The following is a 17,211-nucleotide window of genomic DNA, read 5'->3' as shown; positions in this document are numbered from 1 at the left end:
TCTCTGGTAAACAAAGCCACGATCCAAGAATAACTTCCAGGGGTAAACAACGAAAATATAAAGTCCAAATGGCCCATCGGATTAAAATAGCAGGGGTCCCTGGCAGTCCCATTCAGTTTGAATGGGACTGCCAGGGACCCCCGCTGTGTTAATCCAATGGGCCATTAGTCTTTCTGCAGAAATTTCACTGAAATGTTGCAGCATGTACCCAGCATGTACCCAGCATGTACCCAGCATGTACCTGAGTCTTGTTGGTGATTGCCTCAGATAAGTTTTAGAATACTCGTCAGCGGGGCTGTATGCACTGATGTATAAACATTTACTGATCATGTCACAAACAGTGGTGAGTATAAACAGTTGTTGATTGATTTGAACTCTCTCTCGTGTGTGTGATGTGTATGTGTATGTATAATACAGTATATATACAGCTCTTTATATATATATATTACAGTGTTCGACAAACCTATACATTTGCTCGCCCCGGGCGAGTGGATTTAACCCCCGGGCGAGTAAGTATTGGCCCAAGCAGCACACGTTTGGTACTAGGTGGCGAGTAGATTTTTTTGTGTGGCAACCACTGTATATATATATATATATATATATAGCTTTCTATATATCTTTGTTTCCAAGTGTGTGGAGTGGATCGCTCCATTGGAAGCACAGCTACTTTTGGAAGTTCATATACCTGGATTAATAGTTGGATAAGAGCTGACTTGCACAGAGGGACTTATATGTTTTGTATGTAGAAAATACCCGAACATATCTTCCAGTGTTTATGGCTACAAACCAATATAAAAGTCCTCTTTGGTGCTTTCTTTTCCCTACTAAGTAAGACTTCTCTGTATCTGTGTGGCAGTAACGTCCATGTTTATAACGCTTTGCACTCTTTTTACATTTTTAGTGCAGAGTTGTAGTAGCCATGTTGGTGTTTGCGTATACAATCTGTGACTCACTGTGTCTTTCAAAGACATGCAGATGGCATGGTCAACGGCACTTTTCGGTGATGGCCAACAATCTTCCTACAGAAATCTTTATCACTGTCTAAATGAGTCAGAGTAACTACACATTTTTGCAGTACCCCACTCCTAAAAGCCAATTCTTAGGGAAGTAAACAAATGACTTAAAGAAGACCCAACACTCAGACTAGAGCAGCGGTCCTCAACTCCAGTCTTCAAAAACGCCCAAACAGGCCAGGTTTTAAGGATATCCCTGCTTGAGCACAGGGGACTCGGCCAGTGGCTCGGTAATTTTGATGGAACCACCTGTGCTAAAGCCGGGATATCCTTAAAACCTGGCCTGTTTGGGGGTTATTGGGACTGGAGCTGGGCTCTAGGTATATCACATTGCCATGTCTGCCTTTGTACCCACACTAATTCCTAAAAGGAGAACGTTTATATAGAGTTTCGATTTATCTAACAGGCATTAGAAGTAGGTGCTATAGATTAGCAGGTGTAATTGACTGCTTCAATATATTGGGTACCTATGTAAGAACGGTGTGTGTAGTATAGAATTGAGTATACGTGGCAGTATATTTATTTCTGAAAGTGAAGTACTGCTTTAAGCTAACAGGTAACATCTCATCCTGCACAGAGTTAACCACGTGAGTGCTGCAGGAGTCTTGATGTGTTACTCGTACCACCAGCACTGAACAAGTAAAAAAAAAAAAAAATAGACAAAATTTCACTAGTAAAAAACTTCAATAGTGGCATTTGAAATGAATGAAAAAAAAAGAAGAATTGGCTCCGTTTTGATTATGCGGATTACACAGATGAGGCTGAAGTGGCAATCACAAGAGTAAAACAAGTAAGAGACTAAATCAGATGGTGTACGAGAAACGTCGATTCTGTACAGCACATCCCCATCATGGGAAATGCTACCTCTGAGCTACAGTATCTATGGTGCTGAAACAGGCATCAGAGTATTGCAGCCCTTCACTTTGACTGTCCCTTGTCACTAACATTGCCTGAGCAATATAACCATCACAATCCTCCGTATGAATACATTCAGATCTGAACCACTACATGGTAAGCACAGAACGTGAGCGGTTCGCATAGCTTCATGCAGGTAAGATATGAAAAAAAGGCTGCAAGAAATAACTCAGGTGCTCTTCTAAGATGTAGTTACAGATAATATAGAACTCAGTATACACAGTAAAAGCAATGCCCTCTGGCAGTGAAAGGGTGGGCCACCTGACAATGGGGGGACTTTTTGCAGAAACAACAAAGCAAAAAGGAAATTGTGCATGAATACGTTCAATCGAATTTATGTGATCAAAGGCCATACGAATTGGTGCTATTTTGTACGACACCTTCCAGTGCTGGAAGACACCTTATGAGAAAGGGCCATAATAAGGTGTCCCTTGGAGTCTGAAGGTGTGTTATGAAATGACACAGTTTAGCAAATATGGGTCTAAATGCCAGCGAGCCATGGACCTTCCAGTATTGCAACCATGTGATCACCAGACTCTCTTAGGGCTAACACCAAAGTTGCAGCAAAGGTGGCCCCCTTAGAGGGTCTCCCCATTATAATGCTTCACTCACTGCTCCTGTCCACCGAGCCAGCGTGCACAGGGTTACCATTAAGAGAAGGCAGACACAGCTTCAAAGACTTGAGGCTTACCGTCTAACCTCCCCCTCCCCTCCCCTGAACCTCTGTGCTTTGGATGTCTGGCTGCTGTTCAGCTGTCTTCACTTCATTGCAGACTCTCTTAGGACTAACATGAGTCACAGTAATGGTGGCAGTCGAAGGGCAGCCAAAGGGTGCTAGCCATTTGCTGATGATACTACTGCCCTCGTATTGGAGATATCTTATAGACATATATAATGAAGCCTCTCCACCTTCATGCTCTGATTACCTGTCGCTGCTCTCTCTCCGCTTCCTCACGATCCCATGGCTCATTAAGCAGCTCTCGAAAACACACCAACCTTCTCCTCCACTTGTACTTTATGTGTCCACTCTCCCTTCCTTATAGATTGTAAGCTCCTTGACACAGGACCTTATGTACCAGTGTATGTTAACATGGGTACTGTATTGTTATCATCTTCCGACGTTATTGTATTGTGCAGCAGAATACGTTGGCGCATTATGAATAAATGATAATAATAACAATAAAAACAAGCAGATAAATGATTAAATATAGTAGAAAGCACAAGGGCCACCAGTTTGCTGACCTCCTGTTACATCCATTGAACATCATTAAGGCACTGTACAGGATCACAGGTATGTCATGTAACTCCTCCACAACTCCTATTTATACTCCTGATGTCCCATACTGCACACAAAGCAGCATAATACATTCACACAACATGATAATGGGCCAGTTTTGTTGACTCCAGAACCTGCAAAATGTTGCACATAAAATAGATACACTGCAGTTCCTCTATTGCTGCTGGGTGCAGATACTGCCAAGCAATTCCTACAGAAGTCCCCATAGCCTATGCCAGTGGTTTCTAACCTATTTTTGGTGAATGAACCCTCTAATTATATTGTGAAACTCTGAGGGACCCCAACCCTCTCCAATAGCGCGTCTGAGATCAGATGCATTGTAAGGAACCCCAACCCTCTCTAATAGCACGTCTGAGATCAGATGCATTGTAAGGAACCCCAACCCTCTCTAATAGCGCGTCTGAGATCAGATGCATTGTAAGGAACCCCAACCCTCTCTAATAGCGCGTCTGAGATCGGATGCATTGTAAGGAACCCCAACCCTCTCTAATAGCACGTCTGAGATCAGATGCATTGTAAGGAACCCCAACCCTCTCTAACAGCGCGTCTGAGATCAGATGCATTGTAAGGAACCCCAACCCTCTCTAACAGCGCGTCTGAGATCAGATGCATTGTAAGGAACCCCAACCCTCTCTAACAGCGCGTCTGAGATCAGATGCAGTGTAACTTATTCTGTATTTGGTACAATTTTCAAATGATCTGAAAATTCCAGGGAACCCTTTAGCGATACCTGGTGAACCCAATGGTTCCTAGGAACCCCTTTTGAAAAACATTGGCCTACAGTATGCATACCCTCCAGCTGTGTCTATTTAACAGTGTACACTACGTGTTTTGGGGTGCTGTAAGACTAGCTGTACCTACCATTCCTTGTGTGTGTATCCTACAGTGGTTAGGGGACGTCCATAGGATTTTCTTGGAAGTTCCTCCATCCAGCACAAGCAGAGGAACTAGAGTGCTACCTGTGTATCTGTGCACAATGGGGGAGGGTCTGCCTATGTACCACACACAGACACACAGAATAAAACCATGTTTTTTAAGGTGCAGCTGGCCGTGTAGGACCCAAGCACCTGCTATATAAGTACAGTGGGCTAATTAGTGCAGAGATACTTCATTATGCCTATCACATGCTGCCTGTTCCTTGCTGCAAACTGCAAAGACAACATTTGGATAATCCCTGCCCTTGTGTCACATCCCCCCCCCCCCCCCCCAACCCCTCACCTTGCAAAGCTCAGGCTGCAGCCCCCTCCTCCCTGCAGCCCCCCTCCTCCCCCTCTCCCTCTGCCCATATAAGGGGAGTCAGTTGCCTCGTGCCGCGGAGAGCCTGGATGTGGCTGGCAGAGCCCAGCGCACCTTGCACACAGCTGCACCACTAACTCCAGAGACCGCTCCACCGAGCTGCCCTCTCCCAGCACAGAGCCTGCGTGCAACAGGTAACACCATCCGGCGCCCTGCACGCCAGTTACACCGTGCTGCCTTTATTCGGAGCCAAGCAGCATGCACTTCTATTCTGCATGGGGTAACTCACCCCTTCTCTGCCAGAGGGGCCAGCAAACGCATTATGGGGTCAAGTTGCAATGCATTTATTCTGACGATTACCCTTTAAACTAAATTGAAAATAGTATGTATATATAATAATATTATATATATAGAGAGAGAGAGAGAGAGAGAATTGTGATGGGATTAAACGAATTATAGCTGTATAATATAGCATACGAAGATGTGTGTGTGTGTGTGTGTGTGTGTGTGTGTGTGTGTGTGTGTGTGTGTGTGTGTGTGTGTGTGTGTGTGTGTGTGTGTGTGTGTGTGTGTGTGTGTGTGTGTGTGTGTGTGTGTGTGTGTGTTTGTTTATATACATACACACACTGATGTTACCAGTGATTTGCCACAATGAGGGATGTGATGCATTTTGTGCAAAAGTTAGAGGGACAGAATGAGATGGAAATAGGGATCTCAGACTTGTGCTTGTTCCTTTTTCTCTTGTTTGTAGCTAACAAGATCCTGCAGCACTGAAGTAGTTTATGAAAAATAGTATTAGATCTAATGTAATGTAGTATTAGGTGGAAGAAGGTGGCATTAGCTGTGCTTATTTTTGCATAGTGGGAAGATAGGGGATACCTGTGCAAACAAAGTCAAGTAAAACAGGTAATAATATTGGGATGCAATAATTATGATGTGACTTAATATAAACATCTTTATAGAATAATATATTCGTGTAATTTCTGGTATAATATATTGTGTGTAAAACATTTTCGTATTTTTGCTATACTCAAGTGCTATTTACAAGGTAATTTTTTCTTGTGTTATATATATATATATATATATATATATATATATATATATATATATATATATATATATATATATATATATATATATATATATTTATATATTTATTTATCGAAGTGCAGAAAATAAGATGTGTTAATTTTTGCTTGTATCTAGCAACAGGCAGCAATGAAAGTGTTAAGAATCCCTGGGTTAGCTTTGTGAGAAAATGTGCTTATGCTTTTGTGACAGGGAAAACACTGTAAGGTAATAATATTAGAATAGACAATAATACATGCAGTGTTTTTTGTCATTTGTAATAGCTGTTTCTTTTGGGAAGAGGTTCTTCTGGCTGTTTTGCTGCCTCCAGATTCCTGTTTGTGTCACAATAAGTGCCTTATTACACTCCATTAAGGATAACAAACATCCATGACAGCGTTTTTTTTTTCTGGGGGAATATTTAGCACAGTCTTTTGCCTGCAAAACTGGTACCATGTAGATGCAGAACACAGCACCAGATTTACACACAACTCTAAATTGAAATGAATGGGATTTTTCTCTGCTCTTTTTGGAATCCGCAATGTCCAAGTTTTGCAGTCGTGAGAGCTTGATAAAATAACCTGTTATGTTTCACTGCGGGGGTGGGGTATTGGTATAAATGTTATTATAAATTCATCAAATGGTACCAATGTATTCCATAGCCATGTACTATGTGGGTAACAATATTCTATACATGAATACAGTACAGCTGCAAGTATGTAGACACTATAGATAACGTTGTCATTGTTCTCTTAAACTTGTTTTCTAATGGATTTCTTTGGACGTATAAGTAGCATAATATGATCTTTCAGGTAGATTAGAAACTTGCACATATATCCCTAAATGGTGACTGCTTTTGGCTTGCTAAGCCTTGTATTTGAGATGGGTGAGAGGTCAGTATTTTCATGCGATAGTCTTGCCTTGGAATGGGTTCTAGGTCGCCTCTGCGTGAAGGCGTTAAGATTGTGACTTTTATCAGGAGGGCTCAACTCCAGTCCTCAAGACTCCCCCACTCCCCAACAGGTCTGGATTTAAGGATATCCCAGCTTCAGCACAGATGGCTCAGTCAGTGTCTCAGTCGAAAACTGCACCACCTGTGCTGAAGCTGGGATATCCTTAAAACCTGACCTGTTGGGGGTTCTTGAAGACTGGAGTTGAGCACAATTGATCCTGCTGTGATCATCTGTTGACAAGTTATGCATGATATATCCCGCTTTATACAGAGCGAGAGTGGTGTGTCCTTGAGTACCTTGAGACATTTTATGGATAAACCTGTACATCCAGAAACTGTTGTAATACTGGGGGGGGAAATGAACGGGGTTGTAACTGTTCCGCCTGGTCACAAACATGATTTTGTATAAGGAAAAATATGAATAGTGAATGTGATTTGTTGCATTAGCCTTGCCAAACCCAGTGTTTTTCCCCGCACCGGCAGCGAATGGGTTAAGAATAAAGATTGACACGTATTGTTTTTTTAACAAGTCAATAACAGGGGTAGATAGGAACATTTAAGAAAGATTTTGAACAGGTTAGAATTGCAAAGCGCTGAAGCATTTCAAAGGATTTCCAGACTAACTAATAATCTGTTGCGGGAAAATAATGATGGGTTTCCCCACATTTAGTGTCATATAATTGTAGGTTTTATAGATTTATTTAATGTAGCCTTAGTACATTGTATATTTTTTAAATGCACAAAGTCTGTCGGAGGCAAAACAGGAGCAAAAAAAAAAAGAACAAAACCAGATTCAGCACAGAACAGAAAGAACTTTATAAGCAATTGAGATGTTTTTTTGTTTTTTTTAATCTGATTATTTTGTGCTTTTTTTGGCATCCAGTAAACAGTGCATTTCTGAGAATGTGCAGAATGAGCAGTGCTAGGCAGAATTAACTAATACATCTGGAGGGATAAAAAAAATATATATAATAAGTAACAATTTATAATGCCTCTAGACCCATTTTGACTTTTTAGGTTCGCACACTTTTCTTACCTCTGTTAGGTGCTGTAAAACAGGACAGAAACTTTTATTTTTGCTCCTTCATTGTGTCCGATGTCTTCTTGAGTTGCTGTGAGATTGGTTCCATTTTTTAAGAAGGAGACCTTTTCACATGGACATGGCACAGGGACAGTGACCACTGCTATGTTGTGCTGGTAGATACATATGTTTTGTTTTTACTGCAACGTTACTCTACGTCATTTTATTACTAATAAGACTGTACTCTCCTGACCATTGATTGTAAAACAGCTCTTCCATCCCACAAAGCTCCATTATGTACCTTAATGTGGCAATAACCTAACTTCAACGGTGCATCTGTTTGCTCCCATAAAGAGCATAGCGTTAACCATAAAGCACAGTTAACGCGGAGACGTAACGTTACATTATTTAAGTTATAACGGAAACTTGGTTTTACTCCTCTCCAGGCACTGAAATAGATTTCTCGCAGGGTCTGGATGGGTGTAACGCCACAATAGGTCACACTTAAAATAACATAGCGTTGTTTCCTGGCTGTATTTTCCTTTACTGTCTCCACCTCAGCAAAAGCCCTTTGTCGTGGGCTGGATAGGAGTAACGCCACGACTGGCATAGCGTCACGTTATTGGAAGATAACGCAGTTTATGCTACAATAACATGACTTTAAGCCTATGCTAATGAGATGTAGAAGGGGCGTTGTTTTTTTGTATATAATTAGCTTTGAGGATAGCATGTTAACTCGGGTAACATAAAGTCAGCTCCTGTTTTAGGTAACCCCACGTTATGAGTCCTGACAGAGCTTGGTGGATCTGCATAACAGGGCACACATTGTGGCATAGTATGGAAAAAATACGACATTTTATAGTGCTGCTTCTAGTACTGTTGTGAAACGCTATGTACATGGACAGCGTTATACAAATAAATATATACATCCATAAAAAAAACATCAAAACCGTAGTGCAAATCACTCAAATTATATGACAAATGTTGCCACCAAAGCTTGCAATAAAATACAGAACATGCAGAAAGAAAAGCTCAACATTATTCATGTTTGTGGCAGCAGGTAAAGATCCATACTAATGGCTTCATCTGTGCCTCATCGTTTCAGAAAAACATTACAATGCACCCAGGTGAGGCATTGTCTCTGAAATGACAGGAATGCAAAGGGACAGATTTATCTCAATACAGGGGGACGCTGAGGTGAAGGAAACTGCTAGAAATGTGAACATCGTTCAACATGGGTGGAATATGCAGACAGTAATGGACTTAAACATAAGAGTAAATGACTCGGAGTGAGGACACACAGATATAAATATATAAAAAAATATGATGGCTCGTGACTGGTGTCTACTTCAGGCTGCGTCCATAGTAACACCGATGGGGCGACCGACATCGCGCGCCCCAATCTCAAAATGCCGGAAGGCAATGCGCACGGCTATAGAGCGCAGTAGCGCGCACGCGACGGGGAGACCAATACTTTGCGAGACAAATTTGTTTGAATTTGCCGTGCGATGGCCGGGTCCCGGGCGCGGTTCAGCCCATCAGGGCAAACCGCTCCCGATACGTCATGGGCACGCCCTCGCCATGCCTCAAGTCACGCAATCCTACAGGCCACGGATTGCTTCTAGTACAGGCGTGCGTGACGTCATGCGCTCCGTCTCGCGTGCACTATATCTGAGGCCTAAGAATAATGTCCCAGAGCTACACCAACTGTTAAACCCTGCAAGGACTAGAACAAGGGTGAGAAAACTGGGGGGGGAGGTGGCGCGGCACTTACAGAGGCCCCGCGCTCTTCCCCACAACATTCAAAGTAAATGCATGGGGGAGCGCACGAAGCCTCTGTATATCCCTTACCTCGTCTCCGGCGGCTTCTGGTGACACATTGCCATGACAACGTGGAGTGAAATGACAACGCGTCATTTGACGTCACATGACATTGTGACGTCAATGATGCCGCAGCAAAGGAGTGTGGGGGGGGGGGGGCGCGAGCAGGGGAGGGGAGAGCAGGCAGGAGGACGCAAAGAAAAAAGTTTGCGCGCCCCTGGTCTAGAAATTTATATCATTGATACGTTGTATATTTTTGATGGGCCAACATGAGAGTTGTACATTAATGATATTGTAAATTAATGATATTGTATAACAATTTCATAGCGCTCACTCCAACTTGTAATAGATTCTCCTGGAAAATACCTAGGCCCATGTAGCACTGGTGCTGTTTATCACTTAATACTCACACCATGGTATGTCGTACAGTACAGTAATCCATTAAAGAATGTGCTGGCTCTTCCTTCTCTTACCGAACACTCCACTTCTGGAACAATTTACCGGTGTCCCTCAAACACGCCTCCTAAAGGTCTTTCAAGACTTCGCCTGGTTTCCTGTTTTAAACATGTTTGTGACTTGCAATGCTGTCAACGTATTATTTTGTAACCAGGACATACTTGAAAACGAGAGGTAACTCTTAAGTCTCCAGTGATCAAAGCACAAGCCGCTGTATTGCGCCCGAATCGGGGATATCCGCCATTGACTTTAATGGCAGACACTGCCCATTCGGGCGTGTTACAGTAGATCGCGCTATAATGACTCTGGGACAGTTTATTTTGTTATTATTTCTTGGATTAATAAAGTGTGAAGGTTTGAACTTTTGGAAAATCTTGAGTGCTCCAGCACTTTTTCTTGTCTCCTAATGAAATTCGAGTTACAGACGGGGGCGATGGTATCCGGATTTGTTCTGTGAAAGTCTCCTGCAATTTTGACGGCCTTCTCAAAACTGCAAAACATCGTAGTAAAGGAGGCCTGTTGATTCAGTTTAAAAAAAAATGTGAATATGTGCAAAGTTTGCCCATTTTGCCAACTTTTACAAATTAAATCATTGTTTAAAAAAAATCACCACATTTTACACAAAAGTCTTGGTAAAAATTGCTCTCCAAGTAAGAAATAGGACTTTTCCGCTAGCTGCAAATGTCTGACTTTCGCCGCAAATGAGTCGCACATCTTGAAGAATAGTTTACACAGCTTTTAACACCTCGCAGGCCTCTTGATGCTGGAGGATCACAGAGAGAAGGACAGATATATACCCAGGAAAAGGGTTTTCAGGCGGGCACTGCAAACCGCAGGGGCATAAAAAGTGGATGTCCTCACGCAATTACTAAAAGGTTGTTTTTTGAGTGCATTGGCACAGTAAAATACACTGCTACATGGAAATTCTGATGCGTTTCGTCCGCGAGCAGGGACGAAACGCGTCAGAGTTTCCATGTAGCAGTGTATTTTACTGTGCCAATGCACTCAATAAACAACCTTTTAGCAATTGCGTGAGGACATCCACTTTTTATGCCCCTGCGGTTTGCAGTGCCCGCCTGAAAACCCTTTTCCTGTTGTATACACCTCGGCTGGAGCACGTATCATTTCCGTATCAGTGGAGCCTGACGTCAGCGGGTGGATCAGCTTTGGAGCTCCGGAGCTGAGACACGGCGTGTCAAGATAGTGAGTACTTTCCCTACCCCCGCCGTGGGGTTTACTGCTGTATGTGACGCCGGGTCTTGTGAGGGCAGTGGCGGAGGAGCAGGGTGTTTAAGACCGCGTATAGTTCCCTGGCTGGGGACACGGCTGCACCGCATTCAAACTTCTTCCTTACCACACTCTAGCCCCGTACCGGAGAGATATCACAAGTGCACAGTATTATCAGTTTTATTCACATCATGTACCACATATTGGGAGACTGAACGGGAGCGCTTTCATTAATGTATTTTCATGGACATATGTTAGATCATTATATGTGCACTTTTCTGGCAGCAACGGTCTATCTTGGAGTTTCTCTGGGACATCTCTACCAGATATATACCCAAGCAGACCCGCTACCAGTATTTCCTGGCGCTCAGGTCAGAAGTGTACTCATGGGCTCCCAAATGTCTGACTTCCGGTCGGGCCAAACTTCTGCATTCAGCCGGCCGGACCCTCCTTTGCCACCTGTCCCCCGGGGTCTTGCACTCCTCTCCCCCCATGGAAGCCTTGTACCCAAGGAGTTATGTAGGAGTGTAGATAATCTTTGCACAAAGTCTTCAGGCAGACTCTGCAGGGATGGGTGAAATAGCTGCTATAACTTTGAACTGTTTCTGTAATATTAGCTATTATCAATACAGAAAGGGGTTTTCCCTCCCTTATTGATGCTAAAGAGTATGACAATCAATATTGTAAGTCAACAATGAACCTTTCTATACAACGTTGCTGTGTCATGTACTTTTGATATCACGGACCCCATGAAAGTGAACAGATGGTTGTGGAGATGAATCCCCTCAGCTCAACAAAGAAGTATTTTCTTTCTTTTTGCCAATCTGCTCGGCTTTTTAAAATCCTCGTTTCCTAGTCAGTTGCTGAGTGTGTGTGTCCCAGAGAAGTTAAAATGGCCCCTACCGTTCACACACAGCACCAGAGGTTGCCATGGTAACAGCTAGTGCCAATGCAATAATAAACAGGTGGAAAAAAAAATCATATAAAAAAACAAAGTAGATCAGCACAACAAGAACTATCAAATGTTATTACTTCATTTTATTTTTTGTTTCTTTAAATCAGGGGTGGGCAACTCCAGTCCTCAAGGGCCCCAAACAGGGCAGGTTTTCAGGATATCCCTGCTTCAGCATAGGTGGCTCAGTCAAAGACCTGTTGGTGGCCCTTGAGGACTGGAGTTGCCCACCCATGTTATAAATACATTAGAGCATATGTTTTGAATTGTTGTGTATCACATAAAAGAATAAAAGATGCATTTCTCAAGCAGGGGTAAACATCAGGATTTTTCCATTAATCATTCAACCTCAAATTTCATCTGTCTCTATGTATTGGTTCATAAAAAAAACACATTCTCAGTTTTGATCAGCAATTATGTGCCCACTTAGTCAAACTATAAAAAATATTTAGTACAAATTGCTACCATGTTTTTTTTCTCTCTTTTCACGGCTTATGAACCTAGCCAGATCACTAAAATATAAGAATGGCTACAACGTTGTTTTCTTGGTTACTTAATTTGGAATGTAAAGATTGTGCTTTAAATATTCCACGCTGTTGCCTACTGTGCAGGTGACAGGCTTTCATTTCCAAAATTGTTCACCGTATACTGAATTAATATACATCTGGTGAGAATGTGTCACTTTGTGTCACTTGGCAAAGTGCCATCCCATTATTACAACTGTATATGTTTATAACTAGTCACGCGCCGTTATCTTCTGTAAACGGCGTCGTTCCCGGGACTCACATTTTCACCTTTTAAGAAGATGAAAGTCTCTTTGTTATTTCCCCACGTCACAAAAGTATCAAGAAAGAGAACGGCAGGGTCAAACTGGACAGGGAAATCACACCACAAGTGCCTGATGACTGTTTGTGTGTGTTTCACGAGACATCGTTATTCAATGAAACGTAAATCCTTTCCATAGCAACTACAAAGGAACGTGGTGTGTGTACGCTGCTTCCCAGATACGTAGAGCACTTTTGGAGAGCAGGCACCCATATGCCGGCTGAACCCGTGTGCCGTGATACAGTGCAGGCTTTAAGTGTTTACTACAAGATGAGATTGTGTTTTTTTCCCGATGTTTGGCGTGACAGATTTGAAACAAAATATTGGTGTTAATCACAAAATGTTCCTTCTGGAGATTTGGGTTTCCAAAGGGTGAGAGGAAACACGCAATTTGCGAGGAAGCAGGAATTTAAACATATGTTTGGCCTCAGTTATAGACAGTTCCACTAATGTATCACTTCTAATATGACAAAATAGCAAATAGCTGTTTCAGTCACTTGGTCATAATGCTATATCCTACAGAGGTTAGAGCTCAGTGATATATACTTAACCCTTAAAGTGCTAAAGAGACCAGCAACGTATCTCTGGCACTGAAATTATTAACCAACTAGACCCCAGAGTCATCACGCTCCGTTACAGGTTAACGCACCTGAACAGGCGTCAGCTCCCATTGAATCCGGTGGTAGGAGAGGCGTTTTCAAAACATCTCCCATATGTAGAATTTTGCACACTGAAAATGTGTAAATATATATGGAAATGATTGTAAAATGTTGAAATATAATAATTTTCAAGTCTGTAAATATATATATAAATGACATTGCAATAGGCTTGTGGCCCCTGTACACCTAAATAGTTTTTGATCTGGCCCCTTTGCAGAACTGGTAGAAGAAGCCTGGCAGTACCACAGTGATGTTAGACTGAGCAACACAAATTGTTACAATTACAGATGCAGCGGCCATAATTTTAGCAAATAACGCGGTTTATACCTCGGAATACCCATGTGATGGCGCGCAATTTCTTCCAACCTTACCGCCTTAAGACGCGTGTTGACTCTGATTTTTATCGGGTTCAGAAAATTGTATTTGTTCGCGGTCTGCAATACCGTCAACTCAAGTGGGTGATCGCGAGTTGTTGTCTTAAAAATCTAATACCCTGTAGCAATTCAACCTGCCTTTTATTGTCGTACAGTTCTGCAAGTGTGTACAGTAATTGTAATTTGAAGATTAACGTTACGAGTTCATACTGGATGGTGTACAGTACATGGGAAAGAAGTATTTTGTACGAATGAAGTGTTGTATTTGTACAGGATAATAATGGGAATAATAATACAAAAATACAACGTTGCTTCCGAATGTTAAATATTTTGTCCGCTCATGTATGTACAGTACAGTACAGTACAGGTATGTCTCTGCTAAGAAACCCCAAAAATAAAAATGTATATCTTTTATTCTATACGGTATGTATTATTTATTATTCAATACTGTCAACTTGCTACTGTAGGCTTGCTCTTCTTTTCATACGGTTTTTATTTTATGCGCATGTCTCATTGGAACCTTGTTGAATAGCATATGCGTGTCATCACATTTAGGCGCATGCGTGTGTGTCTCATTGGAACCTTGTTGAAATGCATATGCGTGTCATCACATTTAGGCGCATGCGTGTATGTCTCATTGGAACCTTGTTGAAACGTTTGGAGAGAAAAAATTGACCCCTTTTTTTTCTTTTGTTTTTCAACATGGGCTTACATAACAATTTTTGCTATTCTTATAATCAATCACTAGCTTTTTAATTCTAAACTACATTCATGTATACTGTACTTTATGAGGTGGGTGGCCTACTGTAATTTTTATTTGGGGGTGTGTGTTTCAAAACATTATGATGACCTGTTCAAAAGATTTCTTTGAACTAATAATCCTGCATACAGCCCTCTACATACACACACACACACACACACGCTAAAGTATTTCTACTGCTTATCGACACCTCCCCCGAAGCTGTTCATTTGTAATTGGAGGCTTTGTGGCTTAGTGTAATCAGATTAACAATGCGCAAGCAACGTTTAAAAAAAAAAGCGATATTAGAGGTCCATCGAAATCCCTCCTTTTGCCTTTTTCAGCTTGATGTAAGTGTTTCTTTTCTGGGGAAATAAAAAATTATGCTATTTCCGGTATTGTGCATGCGTCAAGTCGCGTCATTGGGAATTAAAGCAGCAGTTCAAGCAATATCCTACAGTACATGTGCGTCTGTACGATGAGAACAAACTTCTGATAGGCTCTGGCTCTTGAGCCCCGCCCTCTCCCTAGCTGTCCACCAATTGTATCTACTTTAGTAACTGCTTAGTCAATAATATTGCAGGACTACATTTTCAATAATTGTGCAAGAATTGAATTAAATAACCCTGAGCAAAGTGATTGATTACAGGAGAACGGACCGAAATGCAGCTTACTATAGCTAATCACTTGTCTGTGTGCATATTGTATTGATGCACATACTGAAATTTATTGTTTTAAAAAAAAAGAATATTTTTTTTTAAACGGCAGCTTGAACTGCAGCTTTAAACGTAATACTGTACTGTACATTGTATTTACCTCCATTATAAACTTTGCTAAATGGGTGGAGATGAGCCACTGTCACTCCTGTAGTCTGCATTATAGTTGACAGTTGATAGCTGGCCTGCTACAACTGTAGTTGGCAGCTAATGAAGCTGGAAATCTTTTTGGTACATGCAAGCTTGCTGGTAACTGTACGTGAAATCAGGCTCAGGCTGGAAATTTTGCAGGTTTTCCGGCGGTGACAGGTAGCAAGGATTGCCGTTCACCAGGTTTTCACTGATGGTCAGACCGTTATTTTAAGCCGGTGCTGGTGCCGTTGCTGGCGCTGTTACATTGCTGGATTATGATTGACTAATGTTATATGGATTAAACCCGACCTTTCTCCTTTTGAAGTTGCCATGATCAAACATACTGTAAAAATCAGGGACCACACCCCAATACCCACTTGTATCAATGCGAAAAAAAGACTGATCGCTACTTAAGGTTTTTCTTATCGAACGCTCCCAACCACGAACGTCAGGTGAACATTTGTAAAAATCGTAGTTTGAAATTAAATATTCATATATTTCGGCTACAGTTGCCATGTTATCTGCTGCAGCGTTAATTGCAGAAAATATTACAAATGAATAACTACAGTCAGGTTTTTTATACATGTGGTGTATACATGGTACCCAGTCCAGTCAGCAATTGTGCAAGGATACTGTAGGAATGTAGAAAAAAAGCACACAGCTTTGAGTTTTATTAGTTTTTATTATGGAGTGCCTACATTTGATAGCGTCTTCAAGGACCAAGGTCGAATCACAATGGACCAATGTGGTAGACTTGGTTTTTATCTTTTTTTTTTTTTTACACACCTGCAAATTGACACAGTAGCACAGACAGAACTGTACACATTACAATTCATTAATTTCTGCCACCTTGCGGATACGCGAAAAATTGCACCCAAAGAAATCTGAAACCATTAAATTAAAACAAATCAACAGCGGTAAACCTGGCGGTGTGAGGGCGGCGTGAACGCGGGAATGGGGCGTGAATACCGCGTGGAGTACAGCAGCGCACACAAACGGCGCCGTGATGCCTTAAAATAGCGGCGGCTGCATCTGTACTACTATGTAAAACAAAACATAGTGTCCGTCAGTGATTTTCAACCCGGGTTCCGCGAGCATCCCTAAAGGGTTCTGCGGCTAATGGGGGGAGTTGTCACAACTATCTCAGGCTGTGACCCTGCAATCTCCCTCCTCCGGTGGTGCCAGAAGTCGAGTCCATCTTCCGCCCACAGGACCGGCAGAGCACCGGAGGCATCCTCTCCCCAAGGTAAGATTGTTTGGGGGGAGGGGTGTGTGGGTGTGTATTTGAGGTGAAATTGAGCAAGAGAGGGAGGTGGAGGAGTGAGAGGGGAGGAGAGAGGGGGGAGGGGAAGAGAGAGAGGGGAGGAGAGAGGGGGGAGGGGAAGAGAGAGGGGGGAGTGTAAGGAGGGAAGAGAGGGGGGCAGTGTAAAAGGGGAAGAGAGAGGGGGGAGTGTAAGAGGGGAAGAGAGAGGGGGGAGTGTGAGAGGGGGGAGTGTAAGGAGGGAAGAGAGGGGGGCAGTGTAAAAGGGGAAGAGAGAGGGGGGAGTGTAAGAGGGGAAGAGAGAGGGGGGAGTGTAAGGAGGGAAGAGAGGGGGGCAGTGTAAAAGGGGAAGAGAGAGAAAGGGGGAGTGCAAGTGGTGCAGTGAGATTGGGGGGGGGGGGTGTAAGAGGTGTAGAGAAACAGAGGGTGGGGTGAGGGTTGAGATTCCCCAGAATTTCACGATATAATTCTAGGGTTCCTTAACCAAAAAAAAGCTGAAACCCTGCTCTATGTTTATGCCACTTAGGTCTAGATCAGGGGTGTGCAA

At 42.5% G+C, this 17,211-nt stretch overlaps 1 protein-coding gene across 2 annotated transcripts in view; it reads left to right on the top strand.

Annotated features, from left to right (window-relative positions):
- The first annotated feature begins 4,530 nt into the window (after positions 1 to 4,530).
- The window catches only part of BAIAP3 (BAI1 associated protein 3), a 248,888-nt gene continuing 236,207 nt past the window's right edge, over positions 4,531 to 17,211 (top strand). The window contains exon 1 of one of the 2 annotated variants that reach the window (XM_075565524.1): positions 4,531 to 4,655. Coding sequence is in view for 1 of the 2 variants with exons in the window: in XM_075565523.1 (XP_075421638.1) it covers positions 4,784 to 4,788 (5 nt within the window). In the remaining variant the exon portion in view is untranslated. Of the gene's footprint in view, positions 4,656 to 4,764; positions 4,789 to 17,211 lie in introns of those variants that run through there. The other variant, XM_075565523.1, reaches the window with a different exon arrangement.

This window comes from Ascaphus truei, chromosome 11 (assembly GCF_040206685.1).
Source record: "Ascaphus truei isolate aAscTru1 chromosome 11, aAscTru1.hap1, whole genome shotgun sequence".
Lineage (NCBI taxonomy): Eukaryota > Metazoa > Chordata > Amphibia > Anura > Ascaphidae > Ascaphus > Ascaphus truei.
Note: the sequence above shows the minus strand (reverse complement) of the source record. Positions and strands in the feature narration are given on the sequence as shown.